Source organism: Daucus carota, chromosome 5 (assembly GCF_001625215.2).
Source record: "Daucus carota subsp. sativus chromosome 5, DH1 v3.0, whole genome shotgun sequence".
NCBI lineage: Eukaryota > Viridiplantae > Streptophyta > Magnoliopsida > Apiales > Apiaceae > Daucus > Daucus carota.
In genome coordinates, this window is record NC_030385.2 from 36678285 (window position 1) to 36702922 (window position 24638).

Sequence of the window (24638 nt, forward strand, 5' to 3'; positions counted from 1 at the left end):
TCTTTGTCCCTTTCAGTAGTTTACACATGAGAGAGATACGGAAACCAATGCCTTGGTTTTAATAATCTGTTTGACACTAACACCGCAGATTCAAAGCACAGAAAGCAAAGAAAGTAGGGGTAAATAACCCGTACATCACACTAGCATGCAGATTCAAAGCACATAAAACAAAGAAAGTAGGGGTAAATAACCCGTCCATCACACTAGCACGGCAGATTCAAAATACAGAAAGCAAAGAAAGTATGGGTAAATAACCTGTCCATGACAGAATTGTGGGGACACAAAGACTTTCATAATATTAAGAAGTTGTTATTTTAGGTAAGGTAAAGAAATGAGAGTCACGACCCAAAATGGAAACTATAAACAAATGAGGGGACACGAGGAGTATTTCTTTAAAATATTTATTTTATTTTATTTTATTTTATATGTATTATTCCCTTCGTTTCCTCATTTCTATATGTTTTTTTTACCACTAGGCACACTTTTAAGTTTCTATAAAAATATAATCCTATAATTTATTTTTATTTTTTTACCTAAATAAAAACTTAAAATGTTAAAATTTTTATTGAGAAAAGAAAAATTTTATAATATATATTACAACTCATAATACAGAGAGAGTAATTGTATTATATAATTTTATTTCAGCAGATTTTAAATTATTATAATAGTTCGATGCAATTATTCCGACACTAATTTTAGGTGATTCTCAAAATAGCATTGGTTCTACCTTCATATATATCCACATTTATCTTTTTAGGTCCTTCGAGTAGATAATAATTTTTTTTTCAAAATCATAAAATTTGACAATGGAAAACAATATGTTCACTTATGAAGTTAGGATTTAACAAGGATCAATAAGAGATTTTTGATTTGATCAAATCCGAATATAATCAGTGAATCATTAAAATATTTTACAAGAACTAGTTGGGTATTTTCGAGTAAATTGAGGATCTTTTGACATCAACCTTCTTAAATATAAAATTCTGCTTTCACGAGTATTGTATTTTGGTACAATCTGTGAATTCCATAAAAATTATACTCCCTCCGTGTCACCGGATTCTTTAATGTTGGAAGTACTACTTATTTCTTTACATTACAAAACTTTTCTAAAGTAGTTAATGAGTCTCACCACTTTTCCATTTTCTTCTACCTTCTCACACTACTTTTACTTTAATAATATTAAAAATCAATGGGTCTCACCACTTCACCCACTTATTCTTCTCTTTTCGCTACTTAATACACATTTTTTAGACTCCGTGCCCAAACCCAATGATTGAATAAAGGTGAAAATTGGATTAAAATTTCAATAAACACTTATTTATTTTCAAAATTTTATATGGCTTGTACTATCCCGGATATATCAAGCTTGGGAGTAACTGCAAATGTAAACAAACGGCAGGGATAAAGGGATAGAGGGATACATGCGAAGAAACAGGCAACTACATACATAGTCTCCAGGCGTAACTTGAGGGCACACTTTTGAACATTTCAGTTTCTTCTTTTTCTTCATCCTTTCTCTGTCATTTTTTCATCCTTTTGCTTCTGTTGCTAGCTTCAAATATGGCAGAGAATCAACCTGATGATGTAGATGTGGGAGAAAAATCATTAGGTTCGGTACCTAAGGATGAAATGGCATTGGTCCATGATCGTGAATCCGAAGACCTAGTCGAAAAAAATCAAGAGAATGACAATGCAAGCAATTCATCAACTACTACTATGGATGCACCTGGACATAACCGAGAAGAATCTGGAACAGGACACGATCGTCATGTCTCTTTCGACACGTCTGTCAGCCATAGCCGTAGCCTGAAGAAGAATCGCCTATTTGGCCGTCAGAAGCCTGTTCACACTGTCCTCGGAGGTGGCAGATGTAAGGATCTCATACTTTTCAAGTTCCTAAAATAATCTCATGTTCGGTTCTTATTAGCTAACCTGAAACTTATATTGATGATCAGCTGCTGATGTTATTCTGTGGAGAAACAAGCAACTCTCAGCAAGCATGCTTGCGGCTTCAACTGTGATATGGCTTCTTTTCGAGCATGTGGGCTATCATGTCCTCAGTTTTGTTTGTAACTCTCTGATACTGACCTTGGCAGCTTTGTTCCTTTGGTCCAATCTTTCCTCCTTTCTTAACAAGTGAGTTTACAGAATATGTATGTTGCTTCTTCACTTTATAACTGTACAATCTAATAACAAGATGAGATCCCTGGTTTCCCCCACCATTACAGGTCTCCTCCAGTCTTTCCTGAACTCTCATTGCCCGAGGATGTAACCATGAGAGTAGCTCTCCGGCTGAGGTCCTATATAAACACAGTACTTCAGCTATTCTGGGATGTAGCTTCAAAAAGAGATGTGAAGAAGTTCCTATATGTATGTATCTCCTATTTCTACTCTCTTTCTCCGACTTCATTACACACTCTCATTGACAGCACCGGAAATGATTAACTGAAATTGGTCGTATAACATGACATTCAGGCTATTCTGGGTTTATGGGTTGTCTCTGTCGTTGGTAGCTGGTTCCACTTTCTGACGCTTGTGTACATAAGTAAGTCTGTTAGATCACACTCTTATATAATTTGAACTCGAATCCTAGAGTTTTCGTCTTTGAACCAATCAGAGGCTGACTAAACTATATATTGGTGACTTTGATGTGATAGTTTCTGTAGTGGTGCTCACAGTACCCTGGTTATATGAAAAGAATGAAGATACAGTGGATGACTATGCTAAGAAGGCAACAGGCAAACTCAAGAGGCAGTACGATGCATTGGATGATAAGGTTCTCCGGAAACTTCCAAAAATTCCTTCTTTTAGGAAGGACAAGAAGCAGGACTGATGTTCATTAGTTCTTGAGTGCAGCAGAAGCTCCATCTTTATCAATTTTCTTTCAGAGCATTATTTTTTAGGATGACTACAAGGTAATGCAGTTTTAATGGTAGGGAGTTTGTATTAGATATTGCAGTTTATAGGCAAGCTAATTCATATTCTCCAGTAACTACTCCTAACTCTGCCGTGTATGTCTAGATGCTACTTGAGTGCTTGTCAGACGATGTTTAGCATCTCATGTGTTCTGCATACCCTACATTGAACAAACTCTAAACACGAAACAAAGTTAAGAAAACAGAAAATTAATCCGTATTGGTTACACAGCTACACCGCACCACAGGAGCAAGGGAGCCCTGAATATGACAATATCCACAACACAGTGGACACTGGATGACAGTAACAGCACAGATGTAAACGCTTTACTTAATCACTGAACACACTGTTAAATGTTCTATAACTTGATACATATCTTCACAAAACAAAACTTAAATTTGACTCAACAAGCTCTACACCTCTAACTACTTGGATTTATAGATTGGATACACAAAACAATCTGCTCAACTCACTCTAGCATGCTTGCTTATACATCCCATTCGCGGCAAAAGGCCAAAGATCTCATACCTTTTGCTTCTCAGAATTAGCATACAAAAAGGATTCCCACCACCCAGACTCATATTTCGGGTATGGTGCCACCCAGTTCTCTGGTTTCTCAAACTCTAATTTGGCAGGATTAGATAGCAGTGCTTCTTCGACACTGTCAGCTTCAAAGCTGTCACATAAAACACGGTCCAACCTCAGCTTCATGAACCTGGCAAATACATGAAGAATTTCAATATGGATTAGGGAAGATAATATTAAAAAACAAGTCAATAGAATACTAGATTACTAATTCAGCTCCAGTCCAAAATTGTACTCTTAGGGCACAACAACATGAACACTACACTAAAATGAGAAGTAATATCAGAAGTCTGACAGAGGAAAACCTAAATCAATTAATTAAGTCCTGACAGGTCCCTTGACCCTCAAACTTTGGTCTTCAGCTCAACAAATCAAATTAGCAGACTTTCCAAGATTTTTGAAATGTTTGGAAAATAGTTATTCTGATCTATGAACAAATTCCTGTTTCCATGTAACCAGGCTGTGCCCCCGACTTCGTGGCTGCATAGACCAACATATCTTTCCCCGACTCAAAATATTGTTGCTTGGGTAATATACTCTTAGTCTAGCAGCAGCTTCAAATATCATGGTTCACCATGAGCAATTTAGGCAAAGAATACAACAGGCAATTTAGCTACCACTATACTTACTTTAATATAAATTTTTAATTTATGCACATAGCAAAATGTAAATTTACCTAATTACATAAGTTAGTACAAGCTTGTACAAAAACAGAGAAAGTTAAATAAAGAGTGGTCTTACGTAATCCAGGGGCCATTGGTAGAAACAAGAGCCACAGCTGGTCTTTTCAATCTACTAGTAATTTTAGGAAACTTATCCAAGAACTTGGGTTCAATGACAAGCCAAAAATCTTGCTCCATGTTACGTTCTTCAAAGAGGCGGACACGCTCAGCCAATTGTTCCTGAAAATGCTCCTCTTCATCCAGCATAAATTTGGCGTTGGCAACAAGAAAGAAGTATTTCTTACTAGTTGGTTGTTCCTGCAAAAGCAGATAACAAGTTAATATAGAGAAATATAAACTGCACAAGTGCTTAATTTAAAAAAAAACGAGTGAATCTAAACCTCTGATATACTACACACTAAGAGAGTTCAATCTCCCTAGCATCGTAGCCTAGTAAATACACCTCTTATCTTCCTAATAAGATGTCAAAAGTTGAGACAAATGTGTAAGTATTTAAATTTCTGTAGTTGACACACCTAGAGGCAAGATTATCGCACCCAGATGATCCCCACTGTACACATTCATTGACAAAATAATAAGCCTATTTCTGAGTAGTCTGCACACTTGCTCATTACACCAAACTCGACCTTCTGCAGTCACGCCCTACACTCGAATTACTAATATTTAGCTCTATATAACCCGACAATGCTCCGCACCAAAGACCCGAATCATCTAGACTTAACTTAATGGGATTAGGTACATAAAGATACAATCTTCAATAAATCAAGAAAATGAAACATACTAAGGAAATTGCCAAGCATATCAAATGGGGTTTCAAGAAATCAAAAATAACGACTACCAAAGAAAAAAAAAGAACCTTTTGAAGAGGAACAGATGAATCAACGGCCGCAACAGCTGTCCTGGTGGTGGTGCGATGGGGCAGAGAAAGAAAAGAGTGGTGGTGGGGGAGGAGTGAGCTAGTGGGCTTGTGGGTGTGGTAGTGGCTGTAAAGACGGTGGTGAGTGGAGCTCCGGGAGTTACAAACAGCCCATGAGGTGAATGAAGCAGCGGCAAGATTCATTGCCATTGTGTGTGGGAGCAGCAAATGAAGTTGAAATACAAGAACACAGGATATCAGCACTCAGCAGTGGTAGAAGACGAGTGTAATAAAGTGCCAACACAACCTTATCCCCCCTCGATCTCCTTATCCCTGGCTTTCGTTTCCTTTTTTACCTTAGCAAATAAGTCATACCGGAAATAACTATTGACGTTTGATCAAATTTTGAGGCCGTTTTATTTTCGGATAAAAAGTATGTATTTTCATATTTCTGTCTAAAAATAAATATAAAAAATTATTCATATTCATTATTTGATTATTATAAATAATTATTTCAAAATAATATATATTTATTTACTTTTTTGAAAATAAGCATTTGTTTCTGAAAATTAATGCAAGCCGAGTACGCTATTCATATTGATGTATTTAACAAAATTATGAATGAGCTCGTTTGACTTATTTTATTTTTCAAAAATAAATTATTTATTTTTGAAAAAAATATAAATATATTTTTTCTGAAAATTCAGTAAATAAGATATGATGAATACTTATTAAATATTTTAAGTTAAAATTTATTATATAACTTTTTTTTTCTAAGATAGATCCGACCAAGAAGGTGGTTTCACATTTGTTTTTGAATAAAATAAGTACCTGTTTTCAAAAACACCGTATACACTTCTTTACATATGTTTGGAATTCTTTCTATATGATATCTCCTCATTTTAATTTTTTTTTGCATATTTCTGTAAACCATACAGTTACCTCCAGAATTACCACCATTAACCCTCAACTACTCGAGTCGAGGCTGAGCTTTGACAAGACGAGTACAATGCAGAATTAAATCTCCAGCTTCGTTTCTTCTCGTCTCTCATACAATTCTGCTACTTAACCCATGCAACATGCTATAATATCGACAAGATTGGCGTTAAGAAACAAGTTAGCTTCTGCATGTCAATGGGAAGCAGTTTCAATTGCCGTTAAGATTGACTGACTTGTTTGCGGTAACATAGATTCGGGAAGAACTACCTAATCCCATCTATTCACCTTCAGTTATCTTTGATTAATTACAGAAGACAAATTGACGTGGTTCCATACCAAAATTTGGACAAAGAGGAGAAAAATGGAACCAAGGCTTTGTCTCCTTCCATATGGAGAGATCCATCTTTAGTCATTGTGAGTGGTTCTGTTTCTCAATATGCTTCCTCGTATAACAGCTGGGTAGGCCTCGCAGTAGAGCCTTGCGCTGATCTGGAGGCCTATTTACTTTAAGCACCTCCTCTGCTTCATCATAGAGATTTGACCACCATATTTTGTCAGTTTTTGGGAAACAATGGTCAAAACTGTTGCTTCTGAAAGGAACCAAGTAAATGGCGAAAGAGTCAGAGCACGTTCCATAGAAAATAACAGACCAAGCAAACTACATTTTTTTAATGATGTGTATATAAACGACTGAACTCACTGATATAACTACAGATGACATGAATCTGGCACCTTAAGACCACAGAAAAGAGATATCACACAAGAATCTATGCAATAAAAAATAATACAAGGCACTAAACAAGCTAGCATTGCCTGATTCTTATGTTGCGACAATGCTATTTACACACTTTATATGTGTACTAAGACTAGATTGCACGTGATGAAATGCATGGAACGTATCCTATTTTAACTACAAGCCAAAAAATGCCATTTAGTCTTTTGTTGTTTATGCTTACTGTATTTATATATATATGTTAACAGATAAATTTGGTGAAAACAAATTGGGGGAGGGGCGATCAGTGTAAGATCATGGTAAATAAGGGGTTGTTATTGTATTGGGGTTGAGGATTAGTCACAAGATTGAATGAGGTGACTTATCCACAAATAATGTGTCTTATAGGAAGCAAAGCATTTGAGGATAAACCCCCTAGAATGGGGTAGGTTTCTTATTCTGGAAAGTCCACAAGAATGGGCCATTATTTTTAGAAACAAGTATCTAAGCCGATCATTAGGTGTCAACACGACAACAGCTACTCCCGTTTTCTACCCAGGGGATAAGGATTCACACTATCAGTGGGGAGGATGGAAGACGAGATTAACCAAAGTGCTTGGGATCAGGTAGCACTGTCAAGTGTTTGTGACCATAAATTGGAGAAACAGGGAAAATGCTCTGAAACAGTTTTTAGATTGCCAGTGAAGGTCAAGTATAAGCAAGAGTCCTTGCTCTCGTAGTTTTCATTCGTACAAACTTTACCAGATGAATTTGCTAGGCCTCCCAAACATCTCATGTGCCTTATCGTAGAGATTAGCCCTATGATCTTGTTCCTACTTTAGTACCTCCGGACTTTAGCCTCTTTTTCTTTGTTGGCATGGAGATGGGTTCTGGGATTGCACCATATTATTCTAGCGCCTCGACTTCTATAATCCCTTAACCGCAATTATAAGAAAAATGTGTAATGCTGATTAGTAAGAGTTTCAACCCCAAATGCCAATAACGTGTATATCAGCAATGAAACTCACTAATACAGCTTATACAAAATCAGATGGCATTAATTCAACCCCACAAGACCACAAAAAAAGAGCTATCACGCAAAAGTCTATATAGTATATAGAATTCCAGATATTACACAACCTAGCATTAACTGTAGACATTATCAGTAGATATTAACAAAAACCACGCAAACAAAAATAATACTATGATCATAGCACATCTTTGCCGTTCCGCATAATATCCCTATTGCCTGATATCCTTCTAGCATTATCTGTTCCACAATGCACTCAACTCCCTCCCCATACGTTAAGACGAATTATGATTCATAATATCTAGATGCATGCTGAATCTATTACCTAAGTGTGCAAAGAGTGGTCACTGAACCAATCTTTGCAGTTTAAGGGGTCACATGCCTCCCAAAGTCTAATAAACCGTCATCCAGCAAAATATATACATCACCGCTTATACATTCATTTCTAATTGAAATGTCCCGTGAATCTCGCCAACAATAGTAAGCTATGTTCATTTAAAGTCACAATAACAACCTTTACTGAGAACTTCAATTGATTTATAGTTTAAATGCTATGTATGGGCTCAAGGCTCTAGCACCAACATAAGTACACAAGACATGTCTTACATGGCCACAAGCACAGGCGAGTATTTATATATGGGGAGTGGTGTAATTGCCTTATAGTCTACTACCAAGATATTATGTGTTCAAAAATCTAGTGTTACAAAGTAGAGTTGTTGCATTCTGAATTACCAGCCACATTTCTCTCAAATTTATCAAAGAATAGTATCTTTCAAATGCCTTTTAAGCAAATTTTTTTGTATCAGTAGGCATTGAATCGAGAACCGTGTTCTATTAAGGTCTTTCTTAAGAGAATTTCGGCTTAAGCTTAAGAAAAGACCCAAATATTAACAACCAAACAACTTCCTCTAGAATCTACTATTAAATACCTCAATACAACTATTTTTTTTATAAAAAACCGGAAGTCCCTTGGTAACAGTTCCATTGGCGAGCTAATCTGAGCTGAACCGCTCTACTGTGCTTGCAATTCTCAAACCGGCTCACCAACATTACATCAAACTATTAAAGCAAGTATTTGAATTCCGAATATAGGACAAAATATGCAGAATTGCAGAAATATAGACAGCCCATTGTGGCCACTTTATTTTTTGTAAATTGTTAGATAGAACGATGGACTCTAAGCAAATATAGATGCAATAAGCTCCAAACAATATTGTAGAGAGGGTCGACCTTTTTCATTTATGATTGGAGACAAAACAATACTACTTTGCTCATGAAGGTAGCCATTAAAATTGTTTGCATAAATGTCAAAGAAATACTTCTTGCTCACAAAAATAGAGCTTGGCACAAGTTTCGCTGGACAGATTAATAAACAATTTTTGTTTTAGCTAAACAAGACCTTAACAACCTGGTTTAGCTTAATGGTAACATAACATGTAAATCTGCTACAAGCGCAAAGCCAAAAGATGAGCCAGTAATACCATACATGGCTCAACTTAGAAAAGTTAACACATGAGAATTCAGAGATATTGATAAAGGTAAGCGCACACCCTTTGGGGAGATGCAACTCTGATACGTTGAACAACATGAGACATATTCGACCTTTCCTCAAAACTATTATCCCATATATTTCAGATACCGGTACATGTTCTGGTACCAAAAAACTCTGAATTTCAGAAACAAACCCTCGACATCCCGTAAAGAGGACAGGAGATACCATTAGACCAAGTGGTCATTGGCAAACTTCCTCTGTTTCTTTCAATCAGTAATTACAATGCTCTTAACCATCAGTCGCGTAACTATTAGAAGCTTATACCATGAATTTGGGTAAACTATGCATCAGCGCATCAGGCCATTTAATTTCACTATAACTGCTTAATTATTAGCAGCAATAGCAGTAGCAGAAGAGAGTTTAGTAATGATGGAAGACCAAGACAATGAAAGGAGGGGGGGAGGGAAGAGCAAGTTGGGCAGGTACCTAAAGAGAGAAGAGGAAGGAGAGAGCGAGGCCATGGATATGGGATTTATAATATTGGTCTTCCTTGAGATTTTGCAGAAGGAGATTGCAGAAGTTAAACTGAACAGGGATGATTGTTGTAAATGGGTGGCAGTAAAGCTAATATTAGAAAAATGATATCATATTTTACTAAATTCGCATCTAATAACCAAATAACAAATATTACATAATAATTCTAATTGTTATTCTTTTGAAAGAATAATAACTCTAATTGTTAGTTTTAGATATTAGACCTTGATACCAAGTTATTTTTTAGTTGTTAACCGACCTAATTTAAAAATTTATATAGGACTAGTAAACAACAATTGGGATGAGTATAACACGACTGACTAGTAAACAACAATGAACCAAAATATGCCATACAATATCTTTAAAACCAGGTTCAGCCTCATCAAACATAATAACTGAATTGCATTATCTGCTACAAGCACATGAGCTAGTAATAGCTCAACTTAGAGTTGAAGCAAAATGATTCAGGAAATTTTAAAGGTAGACACATAGTTCAAATGTAGATAAATAACTCTCAAATTATATTGATATTCGAAACATGGAATCCATTTATATACCGACGAGAAACCCTCATTTTGTCCTTGGGGGTTCCCAAAACCAAGGTTAAAGCTTCGCCAAACACAATCTCTTCCTCTCCAAAACTACAGCTCAGAATATCATCGTCTTCAGTTGAATTCTCCCCGACCTTACAAATGGCAAGATAGACCCCCTTCATTATAAACCCTGACTTGGGAAGACGCAACTCTGGTGTCTCAATAAACTTAAAACTTGTTTGACCTTCCCCAAAACTATTGTTCCATATATCCAAAACAGTGCTATATGTTCTGGCATCACGAGGCTCTAAGTTTCTATAACAGACCTTCCCTTGCCTTTTAGAATCAGTAATTACAACACTATCAACCAAAGGATAACGAACCTCCAAAAGCTTACGCCACAAATTTGGGGTCACGATGTACCTGAAAGCCGTAGAAGTTATTGTATCACTATCAGCAGCTGTAGTAGTAGCACTAACACTCCCACTCACAGAAGAAAGTTTAGCAATCGAATTGTATACAAGACACGCACATGAACAAGTATTAGATCTGAACACGGCCTTCCACTTAAGATCAAATTTTTGGTCTTCCTCTTCAATGAAAATAAGGTGGAGGGATCGAATCCTAGGGAAACTTTTAAGGGCTCGGAAGGCATAGGTAACTTGGCCCAGGAAAAAGGATCTAACTTGCGGTCCGGGGATAGACAGAGTTCCTGAAGAAATGAGAGGAATTAACAATGCAAATCGCTTTGAGATAAGCATACATTGGCACAGGAATTTGAGGTCACAATTCAGCATCGACAAAATCAAAAGCAAGAGATCATCAGTAAGTTGAGGAAACAAATCCTTGCTCGCAAAATCTTTAAATTCATTTCCTTGCACATCCATGTCAATGAAAAGAAAAAAATATCGGACTGATTTTGGTTATGCGGCGCTGTCAAGTAGTTTTAAGATCTAATTTAGGGTTATCTCTGATTTTGGTTATGCGGCGCTGTCGAGTAGTTTTAAGATCTAATGTAGGGTTATCTTGGGCCTTGAATTTACTCTTAAGACCTTATGTAGCATACAAGGAGAGACTTTAAAATACAATTTGTGGCAATTTTATTTCGAGAGAATTCTTTATTTTATTTGAAGTATCACCCGAGGTGATGAGCAAAAATCCATTTTGAATTGTGTCAATCCAATTAAACTAAAAAAAAGTGATTTTGGTTTGACACAACCCTTTTCATTTACTAATTTAGCTCTAAATTGCGCCTTTTTATATTTTTTTGTAGCCCATTTATTTTGGGCTCTACTTTATTAGGCTTTACTATTATTTCCGTCTATATACATCATGTCAGGATATTGTTCTTGCTAGCTAGTTAATTTGATATTTAATGGATAAATAATATATCGATATTGAGCTAAGTTCTTGGGGTAGTGATGGAGGCTAAGGTTTCAAACAAGGATTACATGCAGAGATAGACACACAAGTATTGTATTTTCAATATCAATAATATTAATATGATTTTATTACAATAACCATTAACCAATCTTTATTTATAATGGGTCCGGGTCCTGACATACTATCAATAATATTAATATGATTTTATTACAATAACCATTAAACAATCCTTATTTATAATGGGTGCGGGTCCGGATCCCTGGCATATGAATGTCAGGGCAAACTATCACCAATTTTTTTCCGTTAGATGGTGCTATATTAAAATTTTGAAAAGGGGACAAGTGAAATTAAAATTATAATTAACCACACGGAGATTGTTTTGCCTTAACAGGATTAGCCTAATATGATTTCAATGCTTGTATATAGATGGCTATAACGACCTCGCATTGAAGCTCTCGTCGCATCCCACAACAATAATTCTCTCAACCATCATTACAAGTGTTATCCTTTTTTGTATTCCACCAAATGCGAGCTGTATCTTGTTGTGTATCCTCATGCTGTGTAGCCTTAGCAAAATATGTTTTCCTCGTACATTAATGCCACTAGAAGAAACTCCCCAAACTATGTACCCAACCAAGTAACGCATCTCCACAAGTATATCAATTAAACTCATGAAGCCTCTAACTTGATCTTCGGAATTAGGTGGCTCTTTTTCTGATTCACGATGACCAAGTAATTGAACTATACTGATCTGTATGATCGTTTGTTGCATAATTACAATAGCCATCTCCTCTTTATTTCATGTATTAACAGTCAACTTCGCAATTTTCTTTTATATTTCTCGGATATGTTCTTTAAGTATTGCATTCACCTCAGCAGCATTCACAATTCATTCTGTTGGGGGCTGGGGCAGAACCTTAAAATTCAGAAGTCCAGGGTCTGTTGTAAATTTGTAAAAACTCAGGGACTCTTTTGAGTTTTAGAAAACTGCATGGACTGATATGTAATTTCAGAGCAGCTGGAGGACTGGTTAGTAAATTCTGGAAAGGGCAGTGCTGGTCTGTGACGTTTTATAGACTTTGGGTTAATGTTGTTTGGTGTGACAATATACTGCACTATCACTAGACAGTAACTTAAGCTCGGATAAACTGAAGATGTTTGGTCTTGGCTTCAAAGAATAAGGGTTTCATCCCTCTTCGATAAACAGATGATAGAAATTATGAACTACAAGTTTCGTCTCACATTCTTTTTTTCCCTAAACGGTTTTTGCAACTAATTTGGACTCAAACTCGACTGAGCTCAAGTATACCGAAACCTGCTGGAATTGTCTAAATAGAACTTGTTTATTTACTATTATCGGTTTTTATATCATCCTATGCCTATGCGAACAGTTAGACAATTCTGGGTCATTATTCGGTTGAGTACATTTTAATAAGATAAAACCCAAGTCAGATTCATTTTTAATATATAGCTTGGCCTGAAAGTGATTGAACCGATTCAGCTCGCCTTGACAACGACCAATTGGTTGGGCAAGCTGCACTTGGAACCATGTTCAAGCTCTTTTGTAATTTAAAACTTGTTACCAAAAAAACAACTAGGGGGCGTCTGTTTCATTGTTAATGAGCCCAGTTAACAAGAATCGGAACCTCATATCCATGTGTTGGTGTTTGGATTAGCAATTTTGTTGTGTGGAATGGGAACCCAATTCCCAGTTAGTGGGTAAATAATTCCTTTAATACCACTCGGGTTCCCATACCCTCCACCTCCATTCCCGTACCCCTCATTCCAATTCCCGATTCCCATTCCAATCTACTATCCAAACGCCCCCTAGGTTCGACTCTAATCACTCTCTCACCACTGTAGTTCAGATTTGGGTAAAACTGGACTGATCTAAAACCTCTTTCTACGTCTACCAAATTCATACAACAACAGTCCAAAGCAGCCACAAACACAACAACTTCCATCATATGCTAGGCACAAATACATTAGCCTCCATCATATGCTTCCTACTTGTGTAATGGCCTAGTCTAGACTGAGTAAATTAAGCTACAAAACCCCCCATTTTCAGTGACGTAAAGCAATTGACAATAATATGGGATCTAAAATGATAGCAAACAAGCTTCAAGCATTACATGGAACATATATAACAAGAAATACAGGTGCATCAGGCTAAGGATGCAAGAACACAGACACACATAGCAACATTAACAGAGATTATGATAGAAAGAAAACAAGGAAAATTTCGAACCGTTAAGCTAGGTAAGGAAAGGGGTACCTGGAGAGAGGAGAGGAGCGAGATCATGGAATGGAAAGAGCGGAACCAAAGTCGTAGGTAAATTAATCAAAATTATATTTTCTTTTATGAAAAATAACTGTTTTATATTGAAATAGCTTAGTTTTTTTTAAAGAAGAAGAAGAAGAAGAAATAGCTTTTAGTTTAATTTCATTAATTTTTATTTTATATAAATATACTAATTTATAATTTGTGTAATGTATGAATGGATTGTCATATTTATTTTTTATTATATATTTAAATATCTAATCTTGTTTCAAATATATATTTATGTAAAATTATATGTGTTTTATAGTTAATATTTTTAAAATAACTAATAAATTATATTTGAACTAATATATGTTTATTATATATATTAAATAGTTTTGAAAGATGTGCTTTTATAAAAATATTTAAATATAAATAATTTTTTAGTGTCGGATTGGGCGTGACAATAATTAAAATTAATATTGTAATATCATAGAGATCCTGATCTGTCGACAAGTGATTTGTGAACGGAGTCACGAGCACATGTTCAAAATAAAAATTTAAACTTGTTCATTCTCTATCTCCAAATAGATTATTTTTTGTTACGTCATTTTTCGCAGATTTGTGAACCGGAGTCACGACGAGGGTTAAAATAAAAATTTAACTTTTTCATTTTTTATCTCCAAATAGATTATTTTTTGTCGTGTATTTTTGAATTGACATTTTCGTGCTAATTAATGACGGAAAACCCAAACATCCTAAAAACTGATTTATTTATAATTGGCTGATGCCACTAGAAGGTTAATTTGGGACGCATGAACTTTCTGTAAACTAAAAGGGTTGAAAATTTTGTTTTAATCGTCACTGTCCGTAGCTTCATCCAACAGATGAGGAGCTGCTTGGTGGTTAATTGATCCCTGAGTCCCTGACCAGTGACTATCAGACTGCTACGACCCATTATTCAATACTGCATTGCTAATTGCACTTGAGCTATTTGTCTTTATAATTTCTGTATGGTCAACATTAATATCTCTCTAACCATATTGTGTTAATAATCGCATTGCAGTGATCCGCTTCTAACGTGATAGATTACAAATGAACCACACAGTTTAAGCATCAATGGATCTTTGTACAACACACTAAGCCATGATGTTACGGCTATACAAAAGAATTCAGCCAAATCTTCAGCTTCTGTCTCATACAAAGTTTGCTGACTAGCTCAATATAGGTCTGCAAACAAGAAATGCACTATCTGCTCCTCGTGTATATACTTGTCAACATATATGCTTTCTCATGGTACTGCGCCTTGCTCTCGCAGTCTTTATCCGTCCATACTTTAGCAGCTGGGTTGGCACTTATTTTGCGCTCTCAAAGCAAAAGACAGAAGTTGATGATCCTACCTTCTTCCGATTCATTGACTACTTCCTGAATATACAAGAGCATCAATACCTGATTATACAAGAGCTCAATGCTAAAAACTTAAAATTTCATTAGCTATGTCCTATACTTTGTAACCACTTGTTACCACCAAAAAGCATCCATTATCCTTTAGTTACCAACGATTACATAGAAGCTTCGTTAGTAAATGTACATGACAGATTCACAAGGTCTGCAGCATACAATGAACAAACAGAAAAAATGTTCTCAACAGTTTTCAGATAGCTAGTGAAGTAAGACATAAGCAATACAAAGCGTGGCCTTAATTAGACTAGCTCAATATAGGCCATTGGTGCATTGTCTCCTCGCCTAGGGAGAGTTCTGATTATTCTTGTATATCCTCCATTCCTCTCCCCATATCTTTCGGGAACCTCTGCAAACAAGGCATGCACTATCTGCTTCTCATATATATATCCAAGGGCTTGTCTCCTTTTATGAAGAGATCCATCTTTAGCCATTGTGATCATCTTATCAACATGCTTCCTCATGGCACTGGCCCTTGCTCTTGTGGTCTTTATTCGTCCATACTTTAGCAGCTGGGTTGTTAGGCCTCTCAAAAGAGCCTTGCGCTGATCTGGGGGCCTATTTAGTTTAGGGACACGCCTCCCGTGTCTCATCATGGAGATACGACCACCATTGTCAATTATTGTGAAGCACTGGTCAAAGCTGTTGCCCTCTAAAAGAAAGCAGATAAATGCCAAAAAGTCAAGCAAGTTCCAGGAAATATAAAGATAACAGGCTAAGCAGAATAAATATTACGATTATGTGTATTAGCGATATAACTTGCTACATTACAACAGATTACATGACTAGCACCACAAGGCAGCGGAAAAGATACATTACACAAGAATCAATGCAACAATAATGATCAAAGATAATACACATGCCAGCATTGACTGAATCTTAAAGACATTATATGTAGATATTAACAATAATCATGCAATTGTTTTTATAATCATAGTGCACCTTTTCCTTTCTGCATACATCAGGATTGGACATGATCAAGTTTTTTTTAGCATCAACTGTTCTTCAATCCTCTAAACTCCCTAAAGTACATCCTTGAATCAAAGATAAATTAAGATTCAAAGAATTTCACTGCATGCGAATTTTTTAGCATAATTTGCAAAAGTGATCACTGAATTAACTTTTCTGTATAGGGAATCAAATGCCGCCACAAAAAGTCTTATAAACCAATAAGAAGCAAAAAAAGAAACCAATTATTACATGCATTTTGAATATCACCAAGTATGATAAGCTAGCATTATTAAAGTCACAGCAATAACCTTTACCTAGAATTCAGCGAATTATGATGTAATAGCCACACACAGACACACTAGCAAGCATTGTAATCTACTACCAGAATATTACGTTTTTGCAAATTTAGTGTTGCAAAATAGCCTTTTTGCAACTTGTATTACTCGGCACAATTTTCTCAAATGTACAGAGAATAGTATCTATACAGTTAGTTTCTGCTTGCCAATTTCATTTGTATCACTTAGCACTGCATCTGAACCTGTTCTACTAATAAGTTCATTTTTAGATTCATTCTCAACCAAAAGACCCAAATATTATCAACAAAACTTCCACTGTAGGTTTTACTTTGCTCCAATATGACTAAACAAAATCATAAAAATGAGAGAACCCATACTGACAGTATTTTGCTAAGCCGAACTGGATTGAACATGTTGGAGCTCATATGTGCTCACAAACAAACTCAATTTAATTAACAACATTACAATAAACCAAGCACTTGCATTCCAAATAAAGAACAGACTAGGCAAATTCATTTGATGGAAGTACAGTTTCCATTTATTATTAAAGGCGGAAGCAGCCCTATTTTAGCTGATCAAGGTAAGCAACATATTGTTTTGCTTACATTCCAAAGACATACTGCTTGATCACCAAGATATAGAACTCCTTGATCACAACATTAAAGATGAGGATAAGATTAACATGTCAAACTTGTGACCAACAATCACCCAATATATGCCTTGGCTAAACAATATCATAAGATTAATATTTAAACTGAATTATGCATCATTTGTTACTAGCAGTAGCACAGAGCAAAACTATGGGTCATGAACCAGTAATGTAATAATCCCCCCTGATCTTACTAATGACAAGAAAGAACCTTACATTAGAAACATTGACTTATGAAGACACAACTTTAGTACCTCGAAGAAGTCAAGACTTGTCCAGCCTTCTTCAAACCTCCTATTGTACCGTACATCTAAACATAATATCCTAGACAATTCTTCCAGATGAATAATGAAATCCAGGTTCGTGATGTTAACATAAAATGGCTTGTTCCTTCATCAGATAATGATGTTTTTTGTTTCATTTTTTTCTGCAACACAACATCAGTGGTTATGCCTTCTTCGTGCCTTGTTTGAATAACATTGTTCATGTGTCCGTGTTTCATGTGCAAACATGGATTAAACAATCGGGATGTAAAGTAACAAAAAGGGTTGCACATGCTTTTAACATGATTTTAAACCAAAAAAAGTTGTGACATGGTACTTATACATTCCTCCTTTCTAAGCAACACCAATCTCTCTCTCTTTCCTACCATTGATATGAGTATAATTTCAGATCCCAATACAAAAAAATAACCATAGATACTGATTGCAGATGCTAACAATCAATTAAGCAAATACTTTTATAATGCCACTTCAAGTTCTCATTTCTGCATCCATCAAGATTGTCAGAACGTTGCATCCAGAAATTTGTAGTTAGCACTTGACGTTTCAATTAGTAAACAGAAACAGAAATCTACGCATTGCCGATGCGGGGCACAAATCTTCCTATAGCAAAGATGGGTAGGGATCCCAGTGGTCTGAGTTCGAGGGTTCCAAGTCTTACTAGAAATGCAGTGGTCACAAATTAATTAAAATTGGTCCAATATACACATCACCATCTCAGAAGAGCCCTGATAACCTTATCTAGTTCACTCTTCCGTAACTACCATCATATGGCATATCGACCCTAGTTACGATTAAAACATACGAGCACGGTATTTCAGGCTGATTTCAGTATCTATGGAGCCTTGACAAAATATAAAGACCAAGAGAACAAGGGGAATTGACTAAACATGTAAAATGCGCACATTGATATATACAAAAATGAGAAATAGAAAAAGAAAGGCGAGGAAAGGGGAAAGAGGTACCTCGAGAGAGAAGAGGATGGAGAGGAGCGAGACCGTGGAAAGAGCGGAGAGAGATGGGATTGGGCTTCAGAGAGATTTTAACACAAGGAGATGAGACAACAGGAAGGCGAGCTGAAGTGTTGTAAATGGGGGGCAGAGCTGCTTTCAGACAAGACATGTTCCATGTTGTTGCTGTTGTTGTGGCCAGACTGCTCACACTCGCCATTGCTCTCTCAATCTTATCACTTGTGTTCTTCTTGCTTGGGGGTTTTATCCTCAGACGCGCTCTTGGGCTTTCCCACTTTGTGGTCGGATAATGCTTCCCTTTCTTTTTAAAAAATAAAAATAAAAATAATGCTATAATAACAGTAATTCGTAATTTTCTTCTTTTTTTTTCTGACCTCCCTGTCCCTGGTACTACTGTGTATTCTTATTTCTTGGATGCCCTTTTTTTCGAGAGAGAAAGAGTGTTTGTTTTATTTTGAATATTGGAAACTTACAACAAACTATATTTTCTGATTTCTATTTTCCCTAACATTTGACATTTTTTATTTTTGAAACAACATTTTAGTATATCTTAAAAAAAAGTTTGAGTTATTTGGCACTTGGTGTTATTTTCCGATACTTTGGAAACACAAATACGCAACTTCCAAAGTGAAGGTTTGAATAAGCAGTAAAAATTTCTACTCCACAGATGGTAAAAAATTATTTGCACCATTTAAGGCTGGAAGAGTAACTTCACCCTCCAAGAGAAACAAACAAATTGGCCAGCATCAAGCAAACAAGATGGGGAATTAAAGTCAGTCTCGACACCAACATTTCTGCTGAATGAAAACAGTATATAGCTACAACTGCTTGTTGTGTTATAAATCGGAGTAGAGGAATCACCAATGAATACTTCCTCCCCCAAGACCAAAATGAGAGCTTTAACAGTAACTACCCCTACCTTTTAACAAAATAGGACAGGGGCTTGGTTGGTAATTAGTTAAGGTAAGGTAAGCTCAAATATATCTGTAGTCCAAAGTGAGTAATTAGCGATAAAACAGATCCCGCGTCTCCAATTCCACCCCACCTACTATCCGATGTTTTGCATCAGGATGGGCATCTAGTGATGACTTGCACTGTCTTTGTAACTCCATATACCTGGCAACATCAAAACCATGCTTCTTGATCAGTTTGTTCCGTCTCCTCAGAAACAGCCTCTTCAACAGATCTTGATATGTCGGGTCTCTCGAAGTGAACAAGAAGTACGCATAACCTATACCGGCGCCAAATGTTGTGGTGAAAAATGCAATTGGCTCCATTACGTCCCATGAGAACTCCCAGAATGTGAGTCGGAAGAAGAGCCCGACCCCTAACAGAAAGGACCCCAACCCACCCCAGAGGATGTGCCTGACCTGCTTATTAGCCATTACATCAAGCTCAGCTTTTCTCTCCTGCAGCTTCTTCAGCTCTTCCAGCTTGGGGTCATCATCAGGTAACAGAGCAAGGGGCATTGCCCTCCTAACCAAATCCACAACCTGGACATACAGAATATGTTGTTGACCAAGATAAATACAACAGAACAGAAACACGAAATTTGAATAAAATATTATAAACAACTGCACTGGATATCTAGAGAAACTACATGTCTCACACTCCTACTGCCCTGCCAGGTTATATCTGGTCTGGCTGATCCTGAAACAAGAGGTTGGCAAGACCTCAATGTAAACATGATAAATAAAAAAAATCATAATCAAGGATGCTAAAAATCTAGGGAGCACCGGCAGAAACAGAAACTTCCGCATATTTAGTAAACTTATAAGTTATAACTGATAGGTATAAATATGACATACATGCTTTAAATCAATGTAAAGAGCAGAAATTGGGGAACCTAAAAACAACAGCCTTTCCATACTGCATAATAAAAAATCAGGATCAAGTCCTTTAACTTGTACCAGCAAGAGCATTCACACCAGAACATAAGAGTCGCCACTACAATTAAAGAAGCAAGCATTTTTAATTTATAAGAGTTATAAGACCATACAACATACCACAGCCTCCATCCTTCACTTTGGATGACAGTTTTTGTCGCTTAAAGAACATAGTGTAAAAAGTGTACTGGACATTAGCAACTTCTTAACATACCTACATCATTCTCACATACTACCTTTGACAAATTACCCCATTTGTTCTTATTATGTTGTGTTTGGTTGGGGTGAATGAATTTGGAAGAAATACTAAAATGAAATTCGAACTATGTTATGGACAATTGTTTATAAATTTCATTCCTTCCTCCATTCCATTCAGTACACCCTATACTAGAGATCATACCCCAATTTGAGAAGAAATGCTCTATTCCCTCCTATACTCAATTTCTTTTCAAATCTCATCATGACAATTTTGCACTCACTCAATTCTTTTCAAACCTTCTCTTCTACATCTATTATCTTCATTTATATTCAGTCATTCAATTCCATTCCATTCCATTATCTTCATCTTATCCTTCCACCTCATAATATACTTCTGACTGAGCTATACTTGTCTACCTAAATTAGGACATCTGCGTACATCTCACTATCCCCTAGACATGCGCTATTCCCTCAGTATACTTGCTTCAATCAGCTATTTGAGGTTTTACAATCAAATCAATATCAACAACCGAAGAACATCGATAAGTTAGACAACTCAATATCACATCGCAACAACTTAATTACTAATGCAACAAACTACATAAAAACACATGTTAACAATCACACTACGAAAAATGCAAAAAACATGGATAAATTTCCAAAATCGCAAAAACCGCAAAACTATATACCTTATCAGGATGCAGATAAACCTTATCTCTAAACAACAAAACGACGCCAGCATCATCCAGAACCCTAGCAAACACAGTCGCCTCCTCATCCGATTTCGCCACACCGTAACCACGGCAAGCCTGAAGCAAATCCCTGTACGAAATCACCTCTTTACCCTCCGTGCCCAGTTTTACCTTCAGCGCCTCTACATCCACCAATCTCATCAGCTTCCGAGCTTCCGCCGCCGTTATCGTACCGCTCTCTTTCGTCTTCCGAGCTTCCGAACACGCAGCGGTCGTATTAGCACTCTCATTGTCATTATTATTCTCCTTCCGTTTCGATTCAGCACCCGTGCAAAACGAGGGGAAGAAATTAGCGTAATTAGGTCTGTTAATCAAACAGTTAGTGTACTTGTTTGGATTGTTAATTAATCTAGGTCTTGTGTTAACTCTGATTTGTTTCAGCAGATTATACGAAGATCTCCACATCTCTCTCGATATCTCTCTCTCAATCTCGATCTCTCTGAAATCTCTCCCAGTAGCAGTTATGACATTGAATGTAACGTTTAAAAGCGGAAGGTAGCAAGAAACAGAGACAAGAGGGAGAATAAAAGGGGGTGTTATATGTTTATATATTTAATGTTGTATGTATAGGTGTATGTGAGTGTGTGCAATGGATATGGTAAAAGTAGTGGAAATGAGATTGAGGTGGGATAGGCGTAGGAAGGGGGGAAGGACGTGTTAAACGGTGTCGTGTGGGTGTACGTACCCAACGGACACGCCTAGGCTTGTTTTCTTGACCCACTTGGTAAAGTCCAATTGGAGATACGATTTGTTGTTTATTTGTTATTCCCTCTGTCCCTCTCATTTCTTTTCTTTACAGTTACTATTTTGGGATGTCTCTCTCATTTCTTTACATTACCATATATAGTAAGTTTTTTTCATCATTACACTCACTATCTCCCCCCACTATCTCATATTTAACAATAAAAACTACTATTACACCCACTACTTTCCTCCACTATCTCAAATCTATTATTAAATATTGATGGGTCCCACCACTTTACCCACTTTTCATCTAACTTTACTCATTTTTCATACATTGTCTTAGTTTCCGTGTCCCCCTCCAATGTAAACAATTGAGGGGGACGGAGGGAGTATATTTTGGGTCAGTGTGCGACTTGTTATTGCCTTTAACAATAGTGGCGAAACACTTAACCTTGTAAACAAAGCGCTGAAATAGAAAGTGTATTGTAATCTTTCCGCCGGCCTTGTGCGAATATCTTAGAAAGTGATGATAGACTTACATAAATTTATTATATTACTATAATTTCAACGTGAAAGGTCCGACTTTCCATGTTTTAAAAGAATCGGTACACTTGTAAACGAAATTGGTCTCCATGTGACTGCGAATTCGATTTTTCAGATTCAAATTATATTTGGCATTACATTAATCCGGGTTGAATATGAAATAACTGACCATAGTCATATATCATTAAAAATATTTGAACTAGTTTTATAATTAATTGTATTAATTCTATGCCAGGAGCTAAATATATTGATTAAAGTAGCTTTTTCATTTGATTTTGTGTGATAAACAAACGGAAGAATAAAATACACGATCAGATAAACAAATTAAGGGGAAAATAATTTTGTCGGCGCGTGTATGATTCTTTCCCTACGCCTTATTGTGTATCAACCGTGTGTCCGTGTCTAAGAAATAAGAATAAGATTAGTGCAGTAGATTTAACGTAACAATCAACTACTCCATCAGAAAAGCACCAAGTCATTACTGTTGCAATTTATCAAACGATACAGCAACAGTGTCAAAGAATAAGAGTTAAACCAGAGAATCAGCTGTGCCATAATTTCACATTTTAAATATGAAATTTTAGAATAAAAAAATTCTGATACTCTAACATAAGCTTTCGTACTTCTGTTGAGAAGACCAATTATTCAGTTTATTTAATCAAAAAAGACAAGCATGTTTCAAATAAATTGATATTTTTTACTTTATTCATTTTAATCCCTCGTATAGATTACTAGTTCCGCTCCTGTAATCGGGGACTGATGTAAAAATTGATAGTTGTAGGGGCAAAAAAATTAAAATTAAAACTTAATAATTGATGAGATTTTATATCAGTTTAAACATAATATAAGAAAAAATTGAGGTAAACAAAATATAATTATTTTCATGAAGAAACACCGACAAGAATTAAAACGCTCTCTTCGTATCAATTTCAGATCATTTATCATTGAGTAAAAACCATCATTTCCAAAATAATAGAAGGTATACAGGATTCAGTAGGGGCAAATACCAACTGCCCTCCCTGAATCCATCCCTGCTTATAAATATATATGAAAAAAAATTGATAATTATGCATTTTGATTAGAGATGGCAACGGGTCGGGTTCCATGATAGATAGACCTGATCCATTATATTTCGGGTCCATTATATTAAAAATTATATACCTACAAAAAATGTGATGATTGCTTTTTTAAAAATATACAAATATAAAATGGGGGCACCACATGTTTCATTTAATACAATAAACACGTAAAACATGCTAATTTAACTTTTTACAATCATTCGACTTATCATTTATATTTTTATTATATTTTGATTACTTAATGCACAATAATTACAAAAAATGCAATGAAATGAATATAAATTCTACATACTTAATAATTCATAATATTTCAATATATACATACAGTACTAACAATATTATAATGATCCTAAACAATTACTCCCTCCGTCCCATTGATTAGTATACATATGGGGGTGGCACAAGGTCAAAAAAATGTGTAATTTAGGAAAGAAAGGTAAGAAAAGTGGGTGAAGTGGTGAGACTCGTTAATATTTAATGTAGGTTTTGTGTGAGTAAAGTGGTAGACCAACTAATAGTTAATGTATAAAGGGGAGGGGTGGAAGAAAGCAGTGGAAGAAAGTTGTGGGTGTAGTTAAATTTATATATTATAAAAATTTACTATTTTTGCTATGTATACAATTGAACGGGACGTTCCAGAAATCGTATACAGATGAATGAGAGGACGAAGGTACTAAAAGTTAAAACCAGCCTCCTTATATCTTCGACAGAAACTAACAGATGTGCTAAGAGAAAGTGGGTGCCCCTTTTAGAAGGAAAGGGTCAAGCTCAATGCTTAGCTAGGCTTTGGGCTTAAACGTCCAGCTTTTCACACCCACATTGCATTGTCTTTGCAACTCCATGAACCTGACAATGCCAAACCTATGTTTCTTCATCAGCTTCACTTGCCTCTTCAGGAACAGCCGATATCCAATTGGCTCCATAACAACTGGTGACAACTTCCAGTACTTGAGCCAATAGAAGA

The 24638-nt window shown here is 36.1% G+C and overlaps 4 protein-coding genes and 1 long non-coding RNA gene across 5 annotated transcripts; 1 reads left to right on the forward strand and 4 right to left on the reverse strand.

The window, feature by feature from the left end:
- Positions 1 to 1383: 1383 nt before the first annotated feature.
- Positions 1384 to 2971, forward strand: LOC108219916 (reticulon-like protein B6). The gene is made up of 5 exons (XM_017393512.2): positions 1384 to 1870; positions 1956 to 2136; positions 2229 to 2370; positions 2476 to 2545; positions 2658 to 2971. Exons 1-5 carry the CDS (start codon positions 1561 to 1563, stop codon positions 2831 to 2833), a joined length of 879 nt encoding a protein of 292 aa, XP_017249001.1. The 5' UTR covers positions 1384 to 1560; the 3' UTR covers positions 2834 to 2971.
- Positions 2972 to 3109: 138 nt separating this feature from the next.
- Positions 3110 to 5411, reverse strand: LOC108219918 (uncharacterized). The gene is made up of 3 exons (XM_017393513.2): positions 5041 to 5411; positions 4243 to 4481; positions 3110 to 3631 (listed from the first exon to the last, which is right to left on the reverse strand). The coding sequence occupies exons 1-3, from the start codon at positions 5248 to 5250 to the stop codon at positions 3439 to 3441; spliced, it is 642 nt and encodes a 213-aa protein (XP_017249002.1). The 5' UTR covers positions 5251 to 5411; the 3' UTR covers positions 3110 to 3438.
- Positions 5412 to 10081: 4670 nt separating this feature from the next.
- On the reverse strand, positions 10082 to 14051 carry LOC108221687 (uncharacterized). Its single transcript, XR_010292435.1, has 2 exons — positions 13939 to 14051; positions 10082 to 10992 (listed from the first exon to the last, which is right to left on the reverse strand). It is a non-coding gene; the product is annotated as an uncharacterized LOC108221687 (long non-coding RNA).
- Positions 14052 to 15392: 1341 nt separating this feature from the next.
- Positions 15393 to 18841, reverse strand: LOC108223254 (large ribosomal subunit protein bL17c). The gene is made up of 2 exons (XM_017397411.2): positions 18527 to 18841; positions 15393 to 16036 (listed from the first exon to the last, which is right to left on the reverse strand). Exons 1-2 carry the CDS (start codon positions 18729 to 18731, stop codon positions 15627 to 15629), a joined length of 615 nt encoding a protein of 204 aa, XP_017252900.1. The 5' UTR covers positions 18732 to 18841; the 3' UTR covers positions 15393 to 15626.
- A 359-nt stretch (positions 18842 to 19200) lies between these two features.
- On the reverse strand, positions 19201 to 21999 carry LOC108223253 (calcium uniporter protein 6, mitochondrial). The gene is made up of 2 exons (XM_017397410.2): positions 21306 to 21999; positions 19201 to 20025 (listed from the first exon to the last, which is right to left on the reverse strand). The coding sequence occupies exons 1-2, from the start codon at positions 21771 to 21773 to the stop codon at positions 19537 to 19539; spliced, it is 957 nt and encodes a 318-aa protein (XP_017252899.1). The 5' UTR covers positions 21774 to 21999; the 3' UTR covers positions 19201 to 19536.
- Positions 22000 to 24638: the final 2639 nt, after the last annotated feature.

Excerpts from the sequence above, each read along its gene's own strand:
- LOC108219916 (XM_017393512.2), top strand. The coding sequence starts at position 1,561 with ATGGCAGAGAATCAACCTGATGATGTAGATGTGGGAGAAAAATCATTA. Across the intron at positions 1,871-1,955 it reads TGTCCTCGGAGGTGGCAGAT|CTGCTGATGTTATTCTGTGG; the intron begins GTAAGGATCTCA and ends ATTGATGATCAG. Across the intron at positions 2,371-2,475 it reads ATGTGAAGAAGTTCCTATAT|GCTATTCTGGGTTTATGGGT; the intron begins GTATGTATCTCC and ends CATGACATTCAG.
- LOC108219918 (XM_017393513.2), bottom strand. The coding sequence starts at position 5,250 with ATGGCAATGAATCTTGCCGCTGCTTCATTCACCTCATGGGCTGTTTGT. Across the intron at positions 4,482-5,040 it reads CATCTGTTCCTCTTCAAAAG|GAACAACCAACTAGTAAGAA; the intron begins GTTCTTTTTTTT and ends CTGCTTTTGCAG. Across the intron at positions 3,632-4,242 it reads ACCAATGGCCCCTGGATTAC|GTTCATGAAGCTGAGGTTGG; the intron begins GTAAGACCACTC and ends TGTATTTGCCAG.
- LOC108223254 (XM_017397411.2), bottom strand. The coding sequence starts at position 18,731 with ATGGCGAGTGTGAGCAGTCTGGCCACAACAACAGCAACAACATGGAAC. Across the intron at positions 16,037-18,526 it reads CCATCCTCTTCTCTCTCGAG|AGGGCAACAGCTTTGACCAG; the intron begins GTACCTCTTTCC and ends GCTTTCTTTTAG.
- LOC108223253 (XM_017397410.2), bottom strand. The coding sequence starts at position 21,773 with ATGTGGAGATCTTCGTATAATCTGCTGAAACAAATCAGAGTTAACACA. Across the intron at positions 20,026-21,305 it reads TTTATCTGCATCCTGATAAG|GTTGTGGATTTGGTTAGGAG; the intron begins GTATATAGTTTT and ends CTGTATGTCCAG.